General features: G+C 42.3%; 1 protein-coding gene across 1 annotated transcript in view; it reads left to right on the top strand.

The window, feature by feature from the left end:
* Positions 1–20,733, top strand: part of pacrg (PARK2 co-regulated) — a 148,391-nt gene that overhangs the window by 76,642 nt on the left and 51,016 nt on the right. Inside the window, exons 3-4 of the mRNA XM_030719370.1 lie at positions 658–829; positions 7,927–8,076. Of these exons, the coding sequence (XP_030575230.1) occupies positions 658–829; positions 7,927–8,076 (322 nt within the window). The remainder of the gene's footprint in view (positions 1–657; positions 830–7,926; positions 8,077–20,733) is intronic.

The raw sequence follows: 20,733 nt of genomic DNA, 5'->3' as shown, positions 1-20,733 counted from the left end.
TTAGCCCTAGTTTTGTGCAGAGCCAAGGACAAACAAAAGGGAAAGGGCAAAGACTGAGAGGGGGCCTCGTGGCTGTAACCAATACACTCAAACTCCTGGCTCACCAAATTCTGAAACATAGTCAGGACTCCTTGTTACATTTAACACACACTAGGTACTGTTTTTTTGACGTGCATGGGGGTGATCTAGAGTATTATATTGTCACATGAGGAAGTATAAAAATCCACTATAGCCCCTATTAGACAGCAGGTGGGTTGGTGGGTGGGCAATGGCGTAAATCATAGGAACAAAAAAGGTTAAGATACGAGTTCACATTTCCTGTAGGACTGTGTAAGGCTGCCACATCCTAGAGCAGCTATTCCCACACTTGAAGCTTCCACGGCCCATTTTAAAATCTCAGCTTCTTCTGTGGTGCACTCAAACCTTTAATGACACAAGCGTAAGATGAAGTATTTTCTTCTTTGTGTTATTGATTTTTTTTTGTCCCCTGCAGTATTTGCCCAGCCCACCAGGAATCACTGTCCTACAGACATTTGGTCATGTTATTTTCAGACACTGAAGATCTACAGAAACAATACTCTACTCTCTCTCTCAGTTCCTTTGGATTAATAGGGTGCTAATGCTACCTGTGTTATAAATGTGTGTTTCTGTCCTCAGGTGGACATCGAGACACTAGACTACCACCACTTCCTGCCACTGTTCTTTGATGGTTTAACTGAGACTGCTTTTCCGTACGAGCTCTTCGCCCGCCAGGGAATCCGTGATATGCTGGACCGTGGAGGCCACAAGATCCTGACTGTCATTCCCCAGCTCATCATACCCATCAGGAGTAAGTCTAGGAGGGTGCCCGCACTCACGGTTTACCAATCACACAAAACAGAGCTCCTTTCCCGTGTGACCCAGTGTGTCATGTCATTTTTACCTTTGCTTCGCTTTCATATTTTCTCAGGGAAGCGTGTGGTTACCTCAAGACAAATCCAAGTCAGTTAAAAGCCTTATTAGAAATGAGGGTATTGGGCCAGATTTAACAGTAAAATCATATTTTACTGTTAAGAGAAATCAAAGATAAAATTTCAAATATGTGTAACTCGACTGCTTTAATTATTGCTTTTCAGGGCGAGAGTCTTTTTTGCAATCACACAGGGTCATTATTACTGCAATTTTCTGTGATTAAAATATAGCAGCTTTTCAATTAGCTTTGGCAACAAAATGCCCTCATCATCATTTGCATTACTTTTGCAGACCTTTGTATATGTAAATATTATTATTATTTTATCACTGATTGACAGCCAAGTAATCATCCCAGACTTAAACTGCAGCCTTAATAAATTTTTTTGCATGTCATTATTTCATTATTCACTATTTGGTGACAGCATCGTTAGCTTATGATCTCTGACAAATCCCAAGACTAAAAGGCACACCCAGCTGCTGATACTCTATCTTTCTGCTGCCTTGAGTAAATGAGAGCTCAGTATAACACCAGCGACAAAAGAAGGGCAGCCACTGTAACGTCACTGTGATTGACAAGCATATCTTGCATGATCCTATCTAGTTTACAAAATGAATGTTTTATTCAGTATAACTACAAACTAGTGATGAGCCGGTAAAGTGTTTACTGAGGTTACAGAACAAGAGAACCATTTTCTCATAGACCTCTATAGAACCAGAGTTCTTTTTGCAGCCAAAGGAGATAGAAAAAATGCACACTTAAGGCACCTCCATGTTGGCTTCACTTTACAGGCCTGGAAGTTCTGCCTTTCTTTTTACACTCAAAAACACTCAAATGAAATGAAAGAGCTGCTAAAGTTGGTAAGAAACCTGATGTTAATGAAAATGGATTCCTCGCCTTTTTATATATAATAGCATATATTTATATATTTACGTACGTATCTTTCTTAGGCCTTTCTCAGACTTTGCTTTGGAGATTGACTGCAACAAAAATAGAACAACATGCTTTACCAGAAACAGAATCACCTGTCTCGCTGACTGCCACTACGGACATTTCTAACATTATACAACTAGTCCCGATGTGACGTCCTAATTTGGGTTTGCTGTCATACAGTTCCTATTATTACATTAACCCTCAGGGTGAAGCGTCCTTGTTTTTTGCATTTGCCGGAAGACGCTGGCTCTAAAAGCATGCCCGATAATCTGCCATGAATGTGGTGACATGCTACATTTAACTGTGTCATCATGCTGTGCCTCCCTACCTTTCCAGGCTGACACGTTTAGACGCATACACACACGCACAGTCTCACACACACACATACACACACACGTGCTTGCAGAAGGAGGTGGGCGGAAAGGTCGTGCCTCAGGGCGTAGTGGTGTACGACTTCAAAAATAGATGTTGGAATTTACAGGGATGCGGACAGGAAAGGTTTCATATGCGGCAAGAACAAGGAAGAGCAAGAAACCGAGAAGTTGGAGGAATGTGAAGTGTGGCTTTGTTGGAAAAATTTCAGCACATGCACAGGCACAAAGTCTGAAACACACAGACACACACGCACACACACACAGAAACTCTTTTGTTTGGCGCCACTGCCAAGTGGAGTGTCAGTTTCAAAGTGGGAGCCTTTAAGTGGCGCCCAGTGAGCCTGCGGTAGTGTTCATGTCATGGGCAGTTGGCTGGGGGTGGTTACGTGTATGTGCAATGTGTGTGTGTGTGTGTGTGTGTGTGTGCTTCTTGTTTGTGTGGATGTTGGATGTCTGTGGAGGCAGAGGGGCATGACGGCCAACACTAGGCAGGGCTGTTGGAGACACAGAGACATGGTGACAGACTGACCCTGGCATAAAGTTGCACTGAGTGCAAGCTGCTCGGTCTTACCCACTGCACATTATACAGTGTAACATCTCTAAAGTGTGGTGTATGCATACGTTTTACTGCTTTATAACAACCCCAATTCCCAAAAGGTTGGGATGATGTAATATGTAAATAAAAGCAGAATGCAATAATTTGCAAATCTCCTAAACCCATATTTTATTAACAGTAGCACATAGAAGAGACATAAATTTTTTAAACCATTTCTGACCAGTTTCAGAAAAAAATAAGGCTATTTTGAATTTGATGGCAGCAACATGTCTCAAAACAGTTGGGGTAGAGCCATATTTACCACTGTGTAGCATCCCCTCTTCTTTTAACAACAGTTCAGCATCCGGACTCTTCTACTACGAAGCCATGCTGTTGTAATGGATGTAGCATACAGTTTAGTATAGTCATGCTGAAATATGCAGGGCCTTCCCTGAAAATCTGAATATGTTGCCCTAAAACCTGTCAGCTGCCACTTCCATTGGCACTGATGTGGCCCCATCTCATCACAGATGCAGACTTTTTGAACTGAGCAAGCCGGATGGTTGTTCTGCTCTTTAGTACATAAAAAGTGTTTTCCAAAAAGAATTTCACATTTCAATTTATCTGACCACAGAACAGTTTTCCACTTTGCCTCTATACCACACCATATTGAATGAGCTTTTGCTCAGGGAAAACAGCAGCATTCATGGATCATGTTCACATGTGGCTTCTACTTTGCATGATAGAGCGTTAACCTACATTTGTGGTGCACGGAGAACTGTGTTCACAAACAATCATTTCTGGAAGTGTGCGGCTGCAGACCAAGGACAGCCATCACTAGTCCTCTGCTGAGTTCAAGTTTGCCCATATACTAGTGAAGTAACTCATTCCTGCTTCATTATTTTTGGTCACAAAATATTTATGTTTAATAATTCATTTAAGCATGGCTTATAAATCAGTTGCATATTCTGATATATACAGGTACATGAAAGCATATTGCCTATTTGGCCCTCTGTAATGAAGCACTTTACACACAACTTAACATTATACACAGTGGTACTTGGCTACTCAGTAACCCAGACAGCATTTTATAAGTTCAAACCGCTCAGCAGTTTTGGCCATTTGCCTTCTGGAGGCCAGACCATAGGTGATGGTTATGCTCCTCATGAAAACACACACTTTGCCCTGATAATGGAATTTTAAATGGCTTGCTCCTTATTAACTTTTTCGTTTATTAAAAATCAGGCCCGTTTTGCCATCCACAAGGCAAAGCCGCCAGTCCGTGTCTCTGTTGCAGATTAATTACTTTTCTATGGTGTAGGAAAGAAGAAGGGATGGCAGAAAGAGGAAGAAAGTAAAAAGCCATCCACAGTTTAAAATGGCAAGATATATATTTTTCTCCTCTGACGTTAATACATCTTCAGTGTGGCTGGCAGACTCTTATCTGCAGAGCGACTGAGCCACGTCAGGCCCTGGTGAATTTTGATGATGACTGCAGGTCACCCAATGAGAATACACAATGAGGAAGGCTGTGGCTGACATTATACTCTGAGGCCCTGTCCTCAGTGACTTCAAGACTGAACTATTTCCTACTGTACACCATGTTCCCTTTTAGTTGTTCTAGAAAGACTACCTCACAGCTGGAAAAGAGGCGAGAACAGTTTCATAGGATTTAATATATTTTTGTGGTGTTGATGCATTTTAGAAGGCTTTTGTTTTCCCAGTGTCTTTTTGAAATGACAAATGGTTTGCTATGAAACACCAATTTATGTAAGTAAAGTCATAAAAAATGGTTTTGTTCAGCCAAACAGATCCAAGGTGACTCGGGAGAAAAAGGCAGAATGTTTTTGAAACGCTGTTGTTTTGGGCTTGTCTGGCTTCCTTAAATGAGGAGGAAGAGTCTGAGCTGTGCCTGCGCACAGTTGATTGGCATAACATTTGTTCAGCTTTGAACTAAAATGAGACTTTCATTACAAGGAGATCCTCAGTTCCGCCTCTGCACGGGAACATCTTCTTCTGATCTCAAAAGTGTATTTATACCCCGAGCGAGAACAATTCACTGCTAAACTCTCCGAGGTGTCGCCCTGCCTCTGACATTTCACAGGATGCCGAATACGGGGTCACCGTTGTTTTATTTCCACGCTGAATACGAAACAAGCTCAAGCATGAATAGATGATTATTCAGATTTGTCCTAACACAGGTTTTAAACCAGCATTAATATATCAGGCCCTCGGCTGCCTTCCCACTGGCTCTTTTAATTTTTTTTTCTTCTCTCTCTCTCTCTCTCTTTTTTTCACCAAGGCAAGAGTGCTGATGAATAATTGAACAGTCCCGCGGTCCAAATGTCACAGCAGGGAAAATTGTTTGCGCTGGCTGGTAATTAGAATTTCATTGTTTGTTATGTAGGTTTGAAATTCCTGTCATTCCACATTCCACCTTATCTTGGTGATGGCAGATATCACCACGCTTGTCTGTCCAGGGAGACACTAAGCCAAAGATGGAGAGATGGCATAAAGCACAATACATTTGCTCATTCAGCACACACACATTCACTCATTCACTCACTCGCACTTTGTCACTGACGCAAAGTCACGCTCCTTCTCCTTCTCCTGCTCTCAGATGGACACAAAGCGGCAGCGCTGGTTCAGTTAGTCTTTTCTGAATGCAATATGCAATATTCCTTGAACCTCTGAGCCTCATGTTGTCATCTGGCTCTTCTGCATTGTATGACTTGGTTCGTGTTTTGTTCCTGCCATGTTCAGCACCGCCTGTGCTCGTGGCTGAGGCTGACATTTTGTCTCATTGCTTGTAAAATGCTTGTGCTGAAATGTGCACTTGTGCAAATACGTGTGTGTGATGTGTGACTGGTGTACGAGAGTGTGGATCCGCGCGCTTGCGACTGCTCCGTATTTGCATATTAGCTGTTTTAACACTGGGTGATGCAGTATCCTGTTCTCTTGCTGATCTCACTGTCACACACAATCTTTCAGGGCTGTTGCTCTCTTTCTCTCTTGGTTAGTCTTATGTCAGTTTGAATATGATGCCATGGATGGGTATTGTCATGATCTCGGGGAAATTACTACTTTTTCTATTGAGTTTGGTATGTTACTGAAATGTGTATTGATTGTGATACACAAAAGATTAAAGGGAATCTACATCCAGAGCTACATCTGAAATAATACAGGAGATAGCGACTTAGCACTCCTGAATAGAAATCCATGGTAGATTACTGTGCCAATTGTCCCGTCCCTAAAGAGCCAGTTAATAACATAATTATTAACCATATTAACCAGTTATGCCACTGTGGTGACATTTGTGCACAGTGGAGCTTCACACAGATTCAGCTGTGTGGTAGAAGGCACCAGTGGCAACCTTGCAGTGATAGAAGGAGCACCTCCATTAAATATTTCACTTATTTATTTATTCATTTATTTAAAGCTAACAAGTTGGCGCCACCTTTTTCTTGATTAGCAGCCATTTCAATAATACTACATTATAAAGATTACAGGTAGGCAGTTCACATAGAGAGGAAAAGAGGAAGTATTACAATGGTTCCATAACCACTGTTTATTCTCTAACCCTTTATTAGTATTTTTTAGCCAAAAGTCAGCAGCTGATGAACTCCCAGATTGGTTTTCTGGCTTCTGGTAAATGTCAAGTATTTCCTACCTTTTAGTTCTGCTTTTGGTCTCTACCAGCCCCAGCAATAAGCTATAAGCAGAGCAAACTGGACAGAAAATGGAGCTGAAACTCTATAAAGGTATGCAGAGTAGATTGGAAGTCAGTCATTCAGAAGTGGCCTTTGTTCTGTGTAACAGACAAAAAAAGCTCTTCAATTTATTGAGACAAGTAACCGGTTACCTCCAGTTGCCCAGGATGAGGGATTGCTGTGACAGAATAGCTGAAGATTGAGCTTTCCTGTGAATGATATGTTAACTTGTGTTAAACAAACACTTTATTGAGTTTGAATGTTGTCATCGTCAGCGTGACCGAAAAGCAAACATTTGCGTGTTTTCATTCTGATGTGCCTGTTGACCGACGTTTATTCCGTGAGAGTTAATATTATTACAGCTTTAGCAATCATGCAAAGTCAGTGACATAACCACAAAGCAAAACCCGTGGCTGCAGTTTCTCTAAATTGGTGTGGAGGAGTTGGGATACTCCTTCATTGTGTCTTTAAAGTCAGATGGCTGGTTTTAATACTTCTGCTGTTTCTTGGTGTCTTTCGCCAGATTGAAGCTGCATAATAGCGGTATGTCTCTCACTCATTCTCTTCCTATTTTCCTCTCCATCAACCACGGGCTCTCAGTGTTTTTGCGCTCTGTAGCTGATTTCTTTGTTTTTGACTCTTTCTTTTAAATGTTTTTTTTTTTTTTTCATACCTTTCATATTTGTTTTTCTAAGTGCGTACTGGCAGAATAGTAAGTGTGAAGCTATTGCAATCTCTTTTTTGTGGAAGTAAGCATCAAATGACAGTTTAAGGTTTCATAAAGAGACACGGCTTTTGGGAGGGATATACTGTTTTAGACTGCACAAAGGGAATTACCGATGCTTCAGAGGGTCACATAAAAACCAAAACAGCTGAAATAAAACAACAAGTATAAAAATGCCAGTCTTGGGGGCTATTAGGTTATTTTCTAACTCTTTGCATTCTGCCTTTCATGTCTCTTTATCTCTGTTCTGACATGTGTCTTATGCTGTTTTCCTCCCTTTATTCTTTCTATGTTTGTCTCTCTGGATCTCTCTAGCTCTCCATTTCTCCAACCATCATTCTCTTTTGTTCTCTCTATCAGTGGGAGATGGAGTTAAGTGCAGCTGTAGGCCAAATAGCCCAGTGATTGGCTCTCGCTTACTCCTGCCTCCCCAGTGCATTTGAAATCACTGATTGCAGACAAGCTAGTCTAAATCAAAGCTCTGCTATGAGGGAAATTCTTTAAAGGAAAAAGGGAGTCAGCTAAACCCATACTTATGTACCTTTTGATTGTACATATCAGGACCTTCACCTACATGAACAAACAATGTGTAAACCTACTGTATTACCCAGAAGCCTGCGACTATCTGTCTGTCCTTTTTAATTTATATCAAATTTGAGCCTCCATTCCTGACCTTTGCTACTTTTTCCCTGCACTTCCAGATGCCCTGAACACAAGGAACCATCAGGTGATGTGCACCACCATGAAGATCATGCAGCATCTGGTGATGTCTGCAGACGGTGTGGGAGAAGCTCTGGTGCCCTACTACAGGCAGATCCTTGTTGTTTTTAACCTCTTCAAGAACAAGAGAAGTGAGTTTCAGCCACACAAGTTCTGCAGTGTTCAATTCAAGGACAAGTGGTGTGGGAGGTGTTTTTGTCTTTTGGAGCAGATATTGTGTAAGCTTGTTCTTTTTGTGGCTTGTCCTGATTGCTATGACTGAAGAGCAGTGTGTGTGCATGCATGTGTGTGTGTGTGTGTGGGGGGGTGGGGGGGGGGGGGGGGGGGGTGATTCAACAGTCCAGAAAAATGCCACATGGAGGTTAAGTGTCTCTCTTTATTTGACTCTTTTTATTTGAGTACAAGTAGAAAAGGATTCTGTTTTCTACATTTTCTTTTCTTCAGACTCAAAGCTTCTGTCTCTGAGTCCTTTTTACTTTTTCTCCTTCCACTTAAGCATCCACTTGACAGAGAAGCTCAATTTTGTCTTTTCTGCTGTCAGTCAGGCTGCATTGTGCAGAGCTGTTGAGGAGGAGACTTTGTCCTTGCTCGCTCTGAAAGGCTCCACCTGGGTGACACCAGGACCTGGGGAGATTGGCATCAGATAGGCAGGGCTCTTTGTGTGGCTGTGTCAAAGCACTTAGCATGGTGTGACATGATGTGGGCCCATTGAAGGCTTAAAGGCACAACCAGCCTCAAACACCACTGGTAGGATGTGGAGAGTGACATTGTGAATCAATCATCTAAACACAAGCTTTAACGGGAGAAAACACAAGGCTTTAGTCTCTTAATCAATATCCAATTTGAATCTCTTGTCTCTTTAATTCGCTTACATTTATCTGTTTGTTGAGATAGTGAGAAAAGACAAAGGACGGAAAAAGAAAGCCTGCCTTATTAGCGCATGGCCTTATGCAAATCTCCTCTGTAAATTAGCTGTCAAATCAATCCCCTAAACCGTTTTGAAGCGTGAGTTTCTCCACCACATCGAAAGCTCTGGAGTCAGCCAGTGAACCCCACCGTGAATATTTCTGCCTGGTAGTTACCGTGCCATCCTGTCTACCTGCCTGCCTGCTCGTCTGTCCTCTTCTGGCAGGCATCGATTAAATCTGAGCCAACCTCTCACCTGGCAGACGTCTCTGCTATCTACCTCTTGAGACCAGCCTGGACCAGACAGAGGGCCATACAGCTGCCACAGCACAGGGCCCGATCTGCTAAACAAGGACAGAGTTTCCTGTCCTGTCATTTATAGGCACCCAGCAGAGTTTCTCTAAAGTTTGATGACAGTCGAGACTGAAAATATTACCAAAGGAAAGCATGTCGGTGCAAGTGAGTATCTGTATACTGTAAGTTCATAGATAGCTGGATAATTTCCTTGTGTTTATACCCCCCACCCCATCTGAGGCTTCAGCCTTTGATGAGCTGTCACAATTCATGTTCTCTTCCACCCACTCCCCTCTAACAGAGAAAGATATAACTTCAAATACAGAGAATAGATGCTTCCTTTTGGGGGGGAACAAACACTGTGTGAACCAGAACTGTGTGTTCTTCCTGGCTAATACACAAATATTTCAGGGTTGTTGTTCTCTCGCAGTCTTTCTGTGTGTGCCTTTGTCTTTGTTTCTCTCTTCTGTTTTATGTCTTGTTTATATCAATATCAAAGCTTTCATTGAAGTCCATCTATTATCTAATATTACTTATATACACCTCCAGGTCCGTCCCACGCTCAATCGGCTGTCTCGGACAGAGCCTCTAGCAGACAGGCACAATCATTGTGTTAATACAGTAGAAGACACAGAAGACCATCTAGTTGTGTGTGTGGTAACTCCCACACTGTAACTCACAGAGCTTGCATGGCATCCCTTTTATCTCTTGAGCCACAAAGGGGCCACTGTCCATTTCATACCAAATATGTGTGTATGTGTCTACATTTGTGTACGTCTGTCATGAATAGATCTGTTGTATCCCCTATGCAGCTGTTGCCTTCAGTGCTTTCCGTCTCCGTCTCTCCCTGTTCACTGTTGTCGATCTGCCAGCCTTGGGCGCACAATGCTTTACTACACATCTACTACATGCCCCAAATATACACACACAGTCACACATACGTACCATCACACACTGCTCCAGTTGAGGCTGCACAACCTGACTCTGTTCCTGTCTGCCCAGTTGTTTGAGCTGTGAATCAATAGGCTGACAGCCACTGCTGCAGGGTCAGGGCCACAGTTAGATATCACCAACATCTCATCACGGGACAGATCCCTTAGGCTGTGTTCCCACGCTTCCGCTGTGTCGCTCCCACTCTGAGACAGGGTTGTGACCTGTTAAATTGGTCTGTATACAGCCCTTATCTGAGCCATTTTTCCAAGGTCAGAGCTGGAACTTAACAGCCATCTCCAAAATGGACCCCCGAGTGTCCTTTCACTCAGATACAGCACTGGGCCTCTGACCAGAAGAACAGTGTTACAACCCACCAACCCATGTGTTCATTCGTTTTGGGATCCAGGCCTCTGTCATTGTTCAAAGAGAGAAAAATATGCCTGTTTAACTCCGGGCTGCTGGCTGCCATTCTTCCCACTGTCACAGTAATGCGTCATTTTGAAGTGCACAGTAATGAGCAATCACATAGTATCACCATCCTTGATGTACCCCTTTGTCTCCTGAATCAGCGCTCTCAGCTTTTGTTTGCTTTGTGCCTTTTGTTTATCAACTGTTCTTTGTGTGTGTGTGTGTGTGTGTGTGTGTGTGTGTGTGTGTGTGTGTGTGTGTGTGTGTGTGTGTGTGTGTGACAATGTTGAGGACAGTGTAGGAATTCCTCCAATACGATTTGCATGGCTCTCTTGTTTGCTTGATGTGATGAATCTTATCCCTAATGAAATGCAACAATGTTCCTTAAGAAGGAGAGATGTGCTCCGTCATCCAGAAAATTCCTCTTCTGAGCTCAAGGGATGGAAACTCATCTACTGTACTGTACATTATATCAGGAAGGGACTCTGCAGCAGTGTAAACAACATAGAAAAAAAAATTATTCTGGGATTGCGAATGAAGATGAAATGGTTGCCAGCACTGACTGTATTTATAATGGCTAGATTAGTGACAACAGATTCTTTGTTATTACAAAATTCCACTTTCTCACACTCAGTTGTTACCTTACAATGAATAGATCCTGATAAGCTGAGGAGGCACATAGAAAACTACTAAAACTATCTCAAGTTTGAATTTGGAAAAATCTAAAATACATTGCATGTTTCCAGTAACACAGGATGCTTCAGTACTTCTGTTTTTTCACCAGATATTGAACAGTTTCTTTCAGCCTTTTTGATATAAATCTCTAAGTGTTACAATCCAGGGACATGCCACCCACTCTTCATAGACTTGAAAAGTAAAGGCCAAGTGTCTCACGACTACAAAAACAATTTCCGTGACATCTTCAGCATCTACAGTACAAATACTGAATATAGCTGATGTTTGTCTGCATGGCTCCTGTGGTATTTGTTTGAGCCTTGCACCACTAGATAAATGATGAGACAGCGCCAAGATAGACAAGATGGACATAGCTGCCATGACGTCACCATGACGCCTTGATTTTGGCCTTGTGGCCATAGCCATCTTTTTTTTTTAGTTAGTAGTGACCATGTTTGGACAAGCAAGTGGAACGCTAACACACACACACACACGCATGCACGCACGCACACACACACACACACAAATGGTGGAGCCATCCAGTTCAGTGACTCAAATTAGCTCATGTGAAGCCTAGTGGAAAGCTAATACAATTTAACAGATGTAACAGATGGGTTATGTAAAAAAAAAAAAAAAAATCACCCCCAATATACTCCTTAAATGTTATGTTTTACATTTTAAATAAATTTAAAATAAACATTATTTACATAGTACCAGTTTACAGGAGTAGTCATCTCAAGGCACTTCTGACAATCCCCTATGAACAAGCACTTTGCAGGTGGGAAGGAAGAACTCTGTTTTAGCAGGAAGAAAACTGGTGGGCCAGTCATCTACCATAACCAGTTTGTTATTAAGGGGAAAGAGACAACTTAAAATAAGAGCATAGAATACTCAAAGAGCATAGAATACTCAGAGTACGGGAGGGAGAGGGAATGATTTTAACCTGGGAGTTTATTGGGATTGATTTGTTTTCAGAGCCAACCTCAAGTGGATATTCAGCCGCAGCTGTTGGTGCTTGGCTTCAAACACACGGCTTCTTAGCCAACAAATTCTTTAAGTGTAGTTATTTGTTCTTCTTTATCCATCCAACTCTTTTAATCCAGACACAATAGTGGATTTAAAAAAGATGCTCCACATCACTGGCAGCCATCTTGGTTGTTTATGAAAATGCCTCAGTGATGTAGCCGTTATATGCAGCCATCGTATCAAAGCTGTTGTGGTTGATGTAGCGCAGGCAAAGCCACTTTGAAATCTGTATGACCAGGAGGTGGGCCTGGCGTGTTCTGCCACAGCAAATGAAACATGAGCTCTCAGATTCGTCTGGTTCCCGGGGTAGCATTGTTGTTGTTGCCCTGATAATTTTCTTCGCTTATCTGTAAGGTGTAGGTCCTTAAACACCTATTCATCACTGACAAGCGCACTCTCGCTGTCTCTCTCTCTCTCTCTCTCTCACACACACACACACACATACACACACACACACACACCTAGAAATACACTTATTCACACCTATTGCTCACACACCAGTGATCTGGTTCATTTAGCCTCTTTTATCTTTCTGCTAGGAATGTGGCCAGCTATGATAGGGTCTCGCCCACATGCATTGCTGTGCCTACACTCACACACACACACACCCACACAGGTTGTGATAGTGGCTCTCTGCCTTGTGTGTCTGGACAACTGGTGAGGTTTTTGTGTTGGTGACAGATGTAGTGCTGTGGCTGGCTGCTCTGTCTTATCTCATGACCATGCTCTATCAGAGTATCACATGACATGGTCCTAGACAAAATCACAGGTCACGTTGGGCCTTTTATATTTATACGTCGGCTCAGTTACAGCCCATACTGATCGTTGGAATTAAATGGAAATAAACACGGGGAGCTGGTTGACCACACAACCGCCACCCACCCCGTCAGACCCCGACACAAGGACATGGAGAGTCAGAAAATAGGAAGGAAGGAGACCAATTCTGCTGTAGAGATTGTGTTCAACTATCATACTACTAGAAAATGGCCACCTTGAACAGAAACACTAGGAAAATAAATCCAAAGGCTTTTTTTCCCCTTTTTCCTCAGCTCATTTTAATAAGACAGAAGGCCAAACGTATGCCTGTGTACTCAACCACCTGTGCTCCTGTCCACAATACAACATAATACTCCCATTTACTGCCACACCACTACACTGTGGCGTGTATGATGTTGAAGTTAATTCCTGGGGATTCCCATTCACAAACATTTGCTTTATTTAATGACCTTTTCCAGCTGCTGTTGTGAAAAATTAATTCACTGCCATGCTTTCATTGTGTACATAGCAACACGATGGAGGAGCCATGCTCGCGCGCGCGCGCACACACACACAGACAAACTCACACCCCCACTATAATCCATCATCTTCCACAGACACACAGAGCTCCTTCTCCCAGTGGACATCAGAGAACACACCTCATCTTCAGCCCCCATCTCCTCTTCCATGTAGCCCCCTCCAACAGGAGATATCTATCAAACCATCACATCGTGCCGAAACCCCTCTGCCATTATGATATGAGATGAATGGGAAAAACAGAGAGCCAAAAGAGAAATGGAAGAAGATATAGCATGAGTGAGCAAGAGATGAAATCCAGGTATGCCGAGTTGCCCGTCCTTACCTGCTGCACTGTTAGCATGCTTCACAGCACATAATGACTTTTTTCTTTCCCTCCCGAAGCTTAAGAAAAGACACAAGGTTGAGGAAAATAGTGGAAATATAGTTTTATATTAATGCAGCACACACACACACACACACCCAACCTGTCCCTATCTCCCTCCACTCCAATACTCCTTCCGCCTGCGGATATGCCCACCTGGCTCTGTTAATTTCTATTGTCAGCAGGTCTGAGGCGGAGCAGCCAATCAGTTGCCAGCGTCAGCCCTTGGGCCTGCAGTCACTCTGCGGCTCCAATTTAAAGGTCAGCTGATAAGCAGCCAGATTCATGCATAATCTGAGCTGCTCGGCAGTCAGACAGGCAGACTGCTCAATGAATACACACACACACATCCACACCCAGCATCCACACCTCGTGGTCTGATTGACCCTCACAAACTTCTGTTTTTACTCAGCAGATGCTATGAGGTGCATTTCACGTGTCCTTCTCCAATTGGAATGAATGTGCGCCTCTATTGTTCCATCAAGTCACATAAGGTACTTTTACTAATTACATTAGAGGAGCATCTCACAAAGAACTTGGTCTTATGTTTGTTGATTTGTTCATTATTTTGTGCTTAGTGCCTTTTTGCAACGTGAAGCACTTAGGGGAATTTTGGGATTTTTAACAAAGCACTGAGGCTGGCAGTATGTTTAAAAAGGAGTCAAATTTGAGCAATTCAGCTGCTGCAGCACGTGGAGGACGGCCAGCAGATCTTGCACCTTCATGGCGCCACTGGTCAGCAGTATGATATGATCAGTTATCTTTCTATTTGGTATTTCCTTCACCTTGATCACTTCCATCTGGTGGGATTACAGTGTATAAATGGTTTAATCACAATCATTTTCAGTGCTGTACATTTATGACTTTTACAGCTTTTATTTTGCAAACCCATTGAATTAAATTAAGTGATCTGATGGGATGCTTTAAAAGCGAGAGGCAACATTTGACCTCCTGCAGATGGAAACTGACAACTGACTTTGCCGAGTTTGTTCTTTTTGTTTATTTATTCCACCAGAAGATGCACAGGCAGAACATTTTTTTAAGCTAGTGGATGAAGTAGAACAGGTGTATTCAATGCTAAAAAAATCAATTTCCCCATAACTCATTGGTTCCTCTTATCTGCTAGTTCACAGTCTTCAGTAAATCTTGGAAATTTCTTGGACTTCAGATGAGCTTTTAGACAGATTGGATCGAGTTTGAAATCAGTAACTTTTGTTTTGTAGATTGACACGTAGGTACTGTATCCTTAGTGTTGAACCATAAGTCTTTATTCTCAGTGGGGCTGCTCCTTTCATTCCCTCTAATCCAAGAAGCACCCAATTACTTAATTGGATGAGTTATGAGGGTCCTTTCCTTTCTCGATTCCCTCCCATCTCAATGAGATTAACACATGCTGTAATTAATGAATTTGGGGCACTTTGAAACGATTTGCAGGATTGTCCTGGCTCGGGGGGCCTGACATGTGTAACACAATTATCGAGTTGTTGAAACGAGACAAAAGAGTGAGATGAATAGTATCAACATTAGCTGTGTTTGCTAAAAACAGGTGATTGTTCCAGTCACAGTCTGGATTAGAGTCGTGGGCTGCTTTGTTGTCACTCGGATTAACGTGCAGGTGCGTGTGTATTTGTGTGTGTGTGTGTGTGGGGGGGCATTCATATGTATAAATCTGTGTCCTTGCATGAGAATTTTTTGTGCTTCATGACTTGGTAGTGGCGAGCAGGGAGCTCTCCTGCAGCTTCTTCCCACATCATTGTGTTTGACATCTCCGCGGGCAGGCAGCGACAGAGTGCTGGTGTGTGTGCAGACATTTGTCCGGCCCGCTTTGGATCAGCATTCGCACCCTGCATCAGGTTGGCTGTCAGCTTTCATAAGCACACCTTCACGAATGGGTCCACTGCTTGAATGTGAAGAAGAAAAAAAAAAAAAAAACACAACAAAGGCACAGTTGTGCAAAAACAAATAACAAATGGCATTTCTACAGTCTCCTGATTTTGTTGTCTCAGGCAAGGACACTCATAATAAACGATGAATAAAATAGATTTTATCACCTGTGTCTGGATTCTTGTGATACATACACATTTCAAACAGGTCACTGTTTGCAAAACACTCAGGATTGTCAGGAGTCCTCGATGTGGCAGTCATATTGCATCTGTGACTGTCATTTTTTTTTTGTCTCCTCTGTCTTCTTTCACACAGGTTCCACTTTAATGCTGCTAGGAAGACCACTCAGTCACCCATAGTCATTCTCACTGAACCAAACAAAGCCAGCGTAATGCTGTCGCACATACCCCCTGACCCCAACCCTTTAGAGACCCACACCTATTACAGCCCCTTCTGAGCATATTTTACTGCCAGCTAACCCTTTACCTCATAATGTACCAGTCAGTCTCCTTACTGTCTCACATTGATGTAATTGAACAGGTCAAGCAACCCCCACTCCACACATTATGCACACAGCACACAAATGCAACAATTTAGTGATGTTTCAAATTGTCACCCTCTTACAACAGTTGGCTGAGTCATTTTTTAATGAAAGTTTTATTTTTCCCTGAATCATCATATTTTCAGTGTGTGGTTCAGTTTTTTTTTTGCCTTTTCTGAAAAACCGGAAAAAAATGACTTAGGCCATTAGCTTAAGAGGGTGATGAAATCGTATTGTAAGATCACTGGAATTTTTTTCACTTGTACAACATGGGTTCTATTTTATTCTGTTTTGTTTTGTTTATTTTTTACAGTTTTTACTGGCCGTGGCCAGGGGCATAACTTTCCTGTTGTAAGTTCTGTCTGTTCTGGCTGTCCGTCTTATCCTCTCGAACACCTCGAGGGGACTTCTTCCATTTTTAAAGTGTTCTTCTGGCTTCAAGGATGAACTGTTTAGAATTTGATGGTCAAAATTCTTGTGAATGCAAGATCTCGGAAAGAACTGGATCATTGCATGTGGACCAAACGCTCACTTGGACAAACTGATGAATTTGATCATGGATCAGTAAATTTTTTTTAATCATAATTCTAGAATTTATGCTTAAATAATGACATAAAAAGTCATCTGTAAACTATGTGGTGTTAAAGAAAAATCTAGCAGAAAAATGTAGCACGCGACTTTTATATTCAGCTACGAGCTAACGGTGTGCTCAGAAATGAATAGAGTCGCTTGAAATTTTTATCTACATAAAATATGCTTCAAGCGCTTAGCCTTTTTAGTGCTGCAACATTGCTAATGGTTAAGTTTCATTTAATAAAGGAAAGATTAATATTTAAATAGGCTGCTGGCAATGTACAGTATTATCATTTAGAATGCACATTGCACATTGTTTGCATAATTAATTCACTGCAGCTTCATCTGTAAATAATATTGTTACCACACCAATTGCACAGACACAGAAGACCATTATCGGAGTGTGTGTGTGTGTGTGTGTGTGTGTGTGTGTGTGTGTGTGTGTGTGTGTGTGTGTGTGTGTGTGTGTGTGTGTATATATATGTGTGTGTGCACGAGTGCAGTAGGGCACACTGTCACTGCTGCGCAAACACTGAGAAAATTCCCACTTTAGTGCCTTATTTACTTTCAGGATCAGTTCTGTCACACGGGCATGAGTGCAGGACACACACATGCACACACACTGACTGTGCCCTTCAAAGTCAATAGAGGGGATATAAACATCAATGTCTACGTCACACCGTCACGTGGAATGTGGAGTATACCTGCCACAATCTGCTTGAGATCATATTTTATAGGCAGATTCTTGGCCTCTCTGGTGAAACTTTTGCATGTGTCACACACTGGTAAATTGTGGTCACTTTGTAACACAAACCGTCTTCATGTTGCAAGTACAGAAAATGGGATGAACATAAACAAAACACTCCTGTGGTGACTTATACAGATCTGGTGTTCCCAGTGTGTTTGTTTTTTTTTTTTTTTCTTTTCTATGTATCTCTTGTTGATAAGGACACAAGGTGGACTCTTCATCTTGCACCCTGCGACAGTGGCCACATAATTAATTTTATCGCACCTTCAGTAGCAGCCAAGGTTTTTACATTATCTGTTGTGCTCTGTGTTTGCTCCCGGTCCTCCTTTTCAGGCTCTACATAACTGAGGTGATGCATAGTTTTCACTTTTTTCTTCAGTGTAGCCCAAGTGCTAAAAGCCTTGGCCTCTTTATTCTCTTGTGCAGCCCCCTTCTCCCAATAACGCTGTTCTACTGTTGACCCCAGCTAGATGAATTATTCACCTTGAGGATTGTGGCAAGTCTTGTAACGCGCTGACCTGCCAACCCTCTGGGTGCCTGAGACACTTTACATTACTCCCAAAGGAGATGCACCCATGGTTCTCCTCTTCTCCTCTCAGCTTCTGTCTTCTGCACCACCTCCTCCCATCAAATATTTACTCTGTGTGGATGGAGAGGCGAATCCCTGGCTCCCCCGTGACTTTCGCTCACTCTCTCACCTCATCTCTCAACATGTCTCGCTGTTCTTCTCGGCTTCTCCTTTACGCACAGAGGCAACAGGGAGATAGAATGAGGTGATGAGTGCCTGAAACATTTTGGTCTCTGCCCCCTGCTTGTCAAACATGCTGGAGTTTCAGCTCCAGTGAGGGCCTGCCACCCTACTGTAAAGTCTTTCCTAGACAGATGTGGATCACAGTGCTTTGATAGCAGACTCTTTTGGTGTCTGCCTTTTACCTTTTCCTTTAAAAGGTATAATTTTTCATTTCAAAAGGTGATGGCAGTGGATATGCATGCCACTCAGGATATTTTTTCTTATAGGCCCAGGAAAAGTGACTGTTTCATCATCCAGCATTTTAAACGTAATAACATAATGGCCCAGTGGTCAATGACCAGTAAATAAGTTTCCACTTCACTTTGTAGTGTAAAAGTTTCACTTTAATAGAAGGGTATGAAGCTAGTAAAAAGAAAACAGGGCTTTGTAGGACAACAGAAAACACAGCAGGATGGTGACTGTGGTGGTGCGGAACGGTACTTTAAAATTATACGGTAGTCAAAAATTATATGTGAGCAGTCATAGATACATTATATAAGATTTATCCCAATCTGTTTTTCTCAGGAAAAAAAAAGTTGCTAAAACAACAGCGACTTTGATGCAAGTGTTATCTGTGGTGGAGCTGAAGCTTTTACATGCACAGCGAGCAGTGAAGAGCTGTATATTTATATTACAGCTTTAGTTAGCAATTATTTTGCAGCTTTAGGTTATTATTGTAAAGTATCAACATAAATCTACTCATAATTATATGAAGAAGTTAAATTAGTTCTTTTTTCCCACTGGTCTTGTAAAAATATTCAAGGGGCCAGTAAAATGGTAAAACTGCTGGCCTTGGGGCGGGGGGGGTGCATGTGTGACCCTAAAATAGCACAATTTTCTGTTACAGTTTTGAACAATTTTTTTTTTCTTTCATTGTTTTCAGTAGTCTGAACTGGATAGGGTTCATGGTCATTTGTGAGCTCACATCTTGGAGTTGCTTGGCAACCGCACCATGACAACGAGAGTCTTGGACGTCACTATAGGCGGTCAAGAAGTAGACAGTCGCATGAACTTAAACAGCAATGAAATACATAAAAATGCTGATGCTTTTATCATTGTCCCTTTTTTTTTTGAAAGTATACTAAGTTGAGCTAGCTGTGAGAGGGTCGTGGCTCGTTTACCTTACGCGTCTGTGGTGTTTTTTTTTATCTCATGTAACTCATGTAACTCGTCTTCTCTAATGGCAACCAATTATAACATAATATAGTCCACGCAGATGTTCTTAACTTTAACTCTGATTGCTGCTCATTTTGTCATTTAAATCTAATGTTAGAGAAATCTTTGATTTGAAACCAACGCTTTCAGGCTTTAGCAGTTATTTTTTGTGCTGCACGCAGGTGAGCAAGCTCAGAGTTTGAGCTTGCATTCAGAGGATGTGTGTTGGCCCCTGCGGGGTCACACTCGCTCTCTTGTGTTTGTCACCATATCCTTTGTTCCCCACAGGCCTGCTATTCTGGGAAGCGAAAGGTCATCTTCCCCTCGGATACTGGCACCTTAAGGATGCTCATAACTGCACGCTGTCTCTGGTTTCTATAGAAAGAGTCAGGAGGTTCTCTGCTGCTGATTTTCAGCCTGCTTAGTCTGCATTGCTTGTTTATGTATTAGTGTTTAAAGTAGATGCAGAGGCAAGTGTCCTGTTAGGTGTCTCTAATAATATATGGAGACTTCCATTTGTATAGCTGAATGCCTCAAGTGTTGAATGTTTGCTGTGTTTTTATTTCAGGTGCTGTGTATATGCATGGATGTATGTGTGTGTGGGTGGCTGACGGCAAGCTGAAACAGATGCTCTAGGGTAATTTAAGGTAGACTGAGAACATCTGTGCTTATTGAGTACTGAGGTATGTGACAGTTGAAGCAGGGTCACTTGGTCCCTTCTCTATTTATGTCTCCCTATGTTCCCCTGACATATGAAGGCAAAGTGATGGGAAACTGATCCAGGCAGGATACCCCTTCCCCTCACCCTGCACATACAAGAGAGTGACCCCATATAATTTAGCATAAGGCCTCTCCTCATTGGAAAGTACAGAGACCAGAAAAACCAGTGAATTTCATCACCTGGCTCCATATGTGCAAAGACATGGGACAGCTGCTTTTCAGTCATTGGAAAATAGCTACTAGAATACACTTTAGGGGCGAATAAGAGAAGAAACCATATGTTGCTGAAGGTTATGTGAGACCACGCAAATTGAAGTTCAGCTCTCTTGGTAGCAAGAAAGATGCTTTCAACTTGAGAATGGTAGTTTGGTTAGTTTAGTTGCTGATAAATGCAGGCAGCAGTGCATTGAGTGGAGCATTAAAGTGGGTGCGCCACCTTTTTCTTGAGAGTCTCCTGGAAACTCTCACGACACAGCGG

Source organism: Archocentrus centrarchus, chromosome 22 (genome assembly GCF_007364275.1).
Source record: "Archocentrus centrarchus isolate MPI-CPG fArcCen1 chromosome 22, fArcCen1, whole genome shotgun sequence".
Classification (NCBI taxonomy): Eukaryota; Metazoa; Chordata; class Actinopteri; order Cichliformes; family Cichlidae; genus Archocentrus; species Archocentrus centrarchus.
The sequence above is the reverse complement of the archived record's forward strand: the minus strand, read 5'-3'. Positions and strand labels throughout refer to the sequence as shown.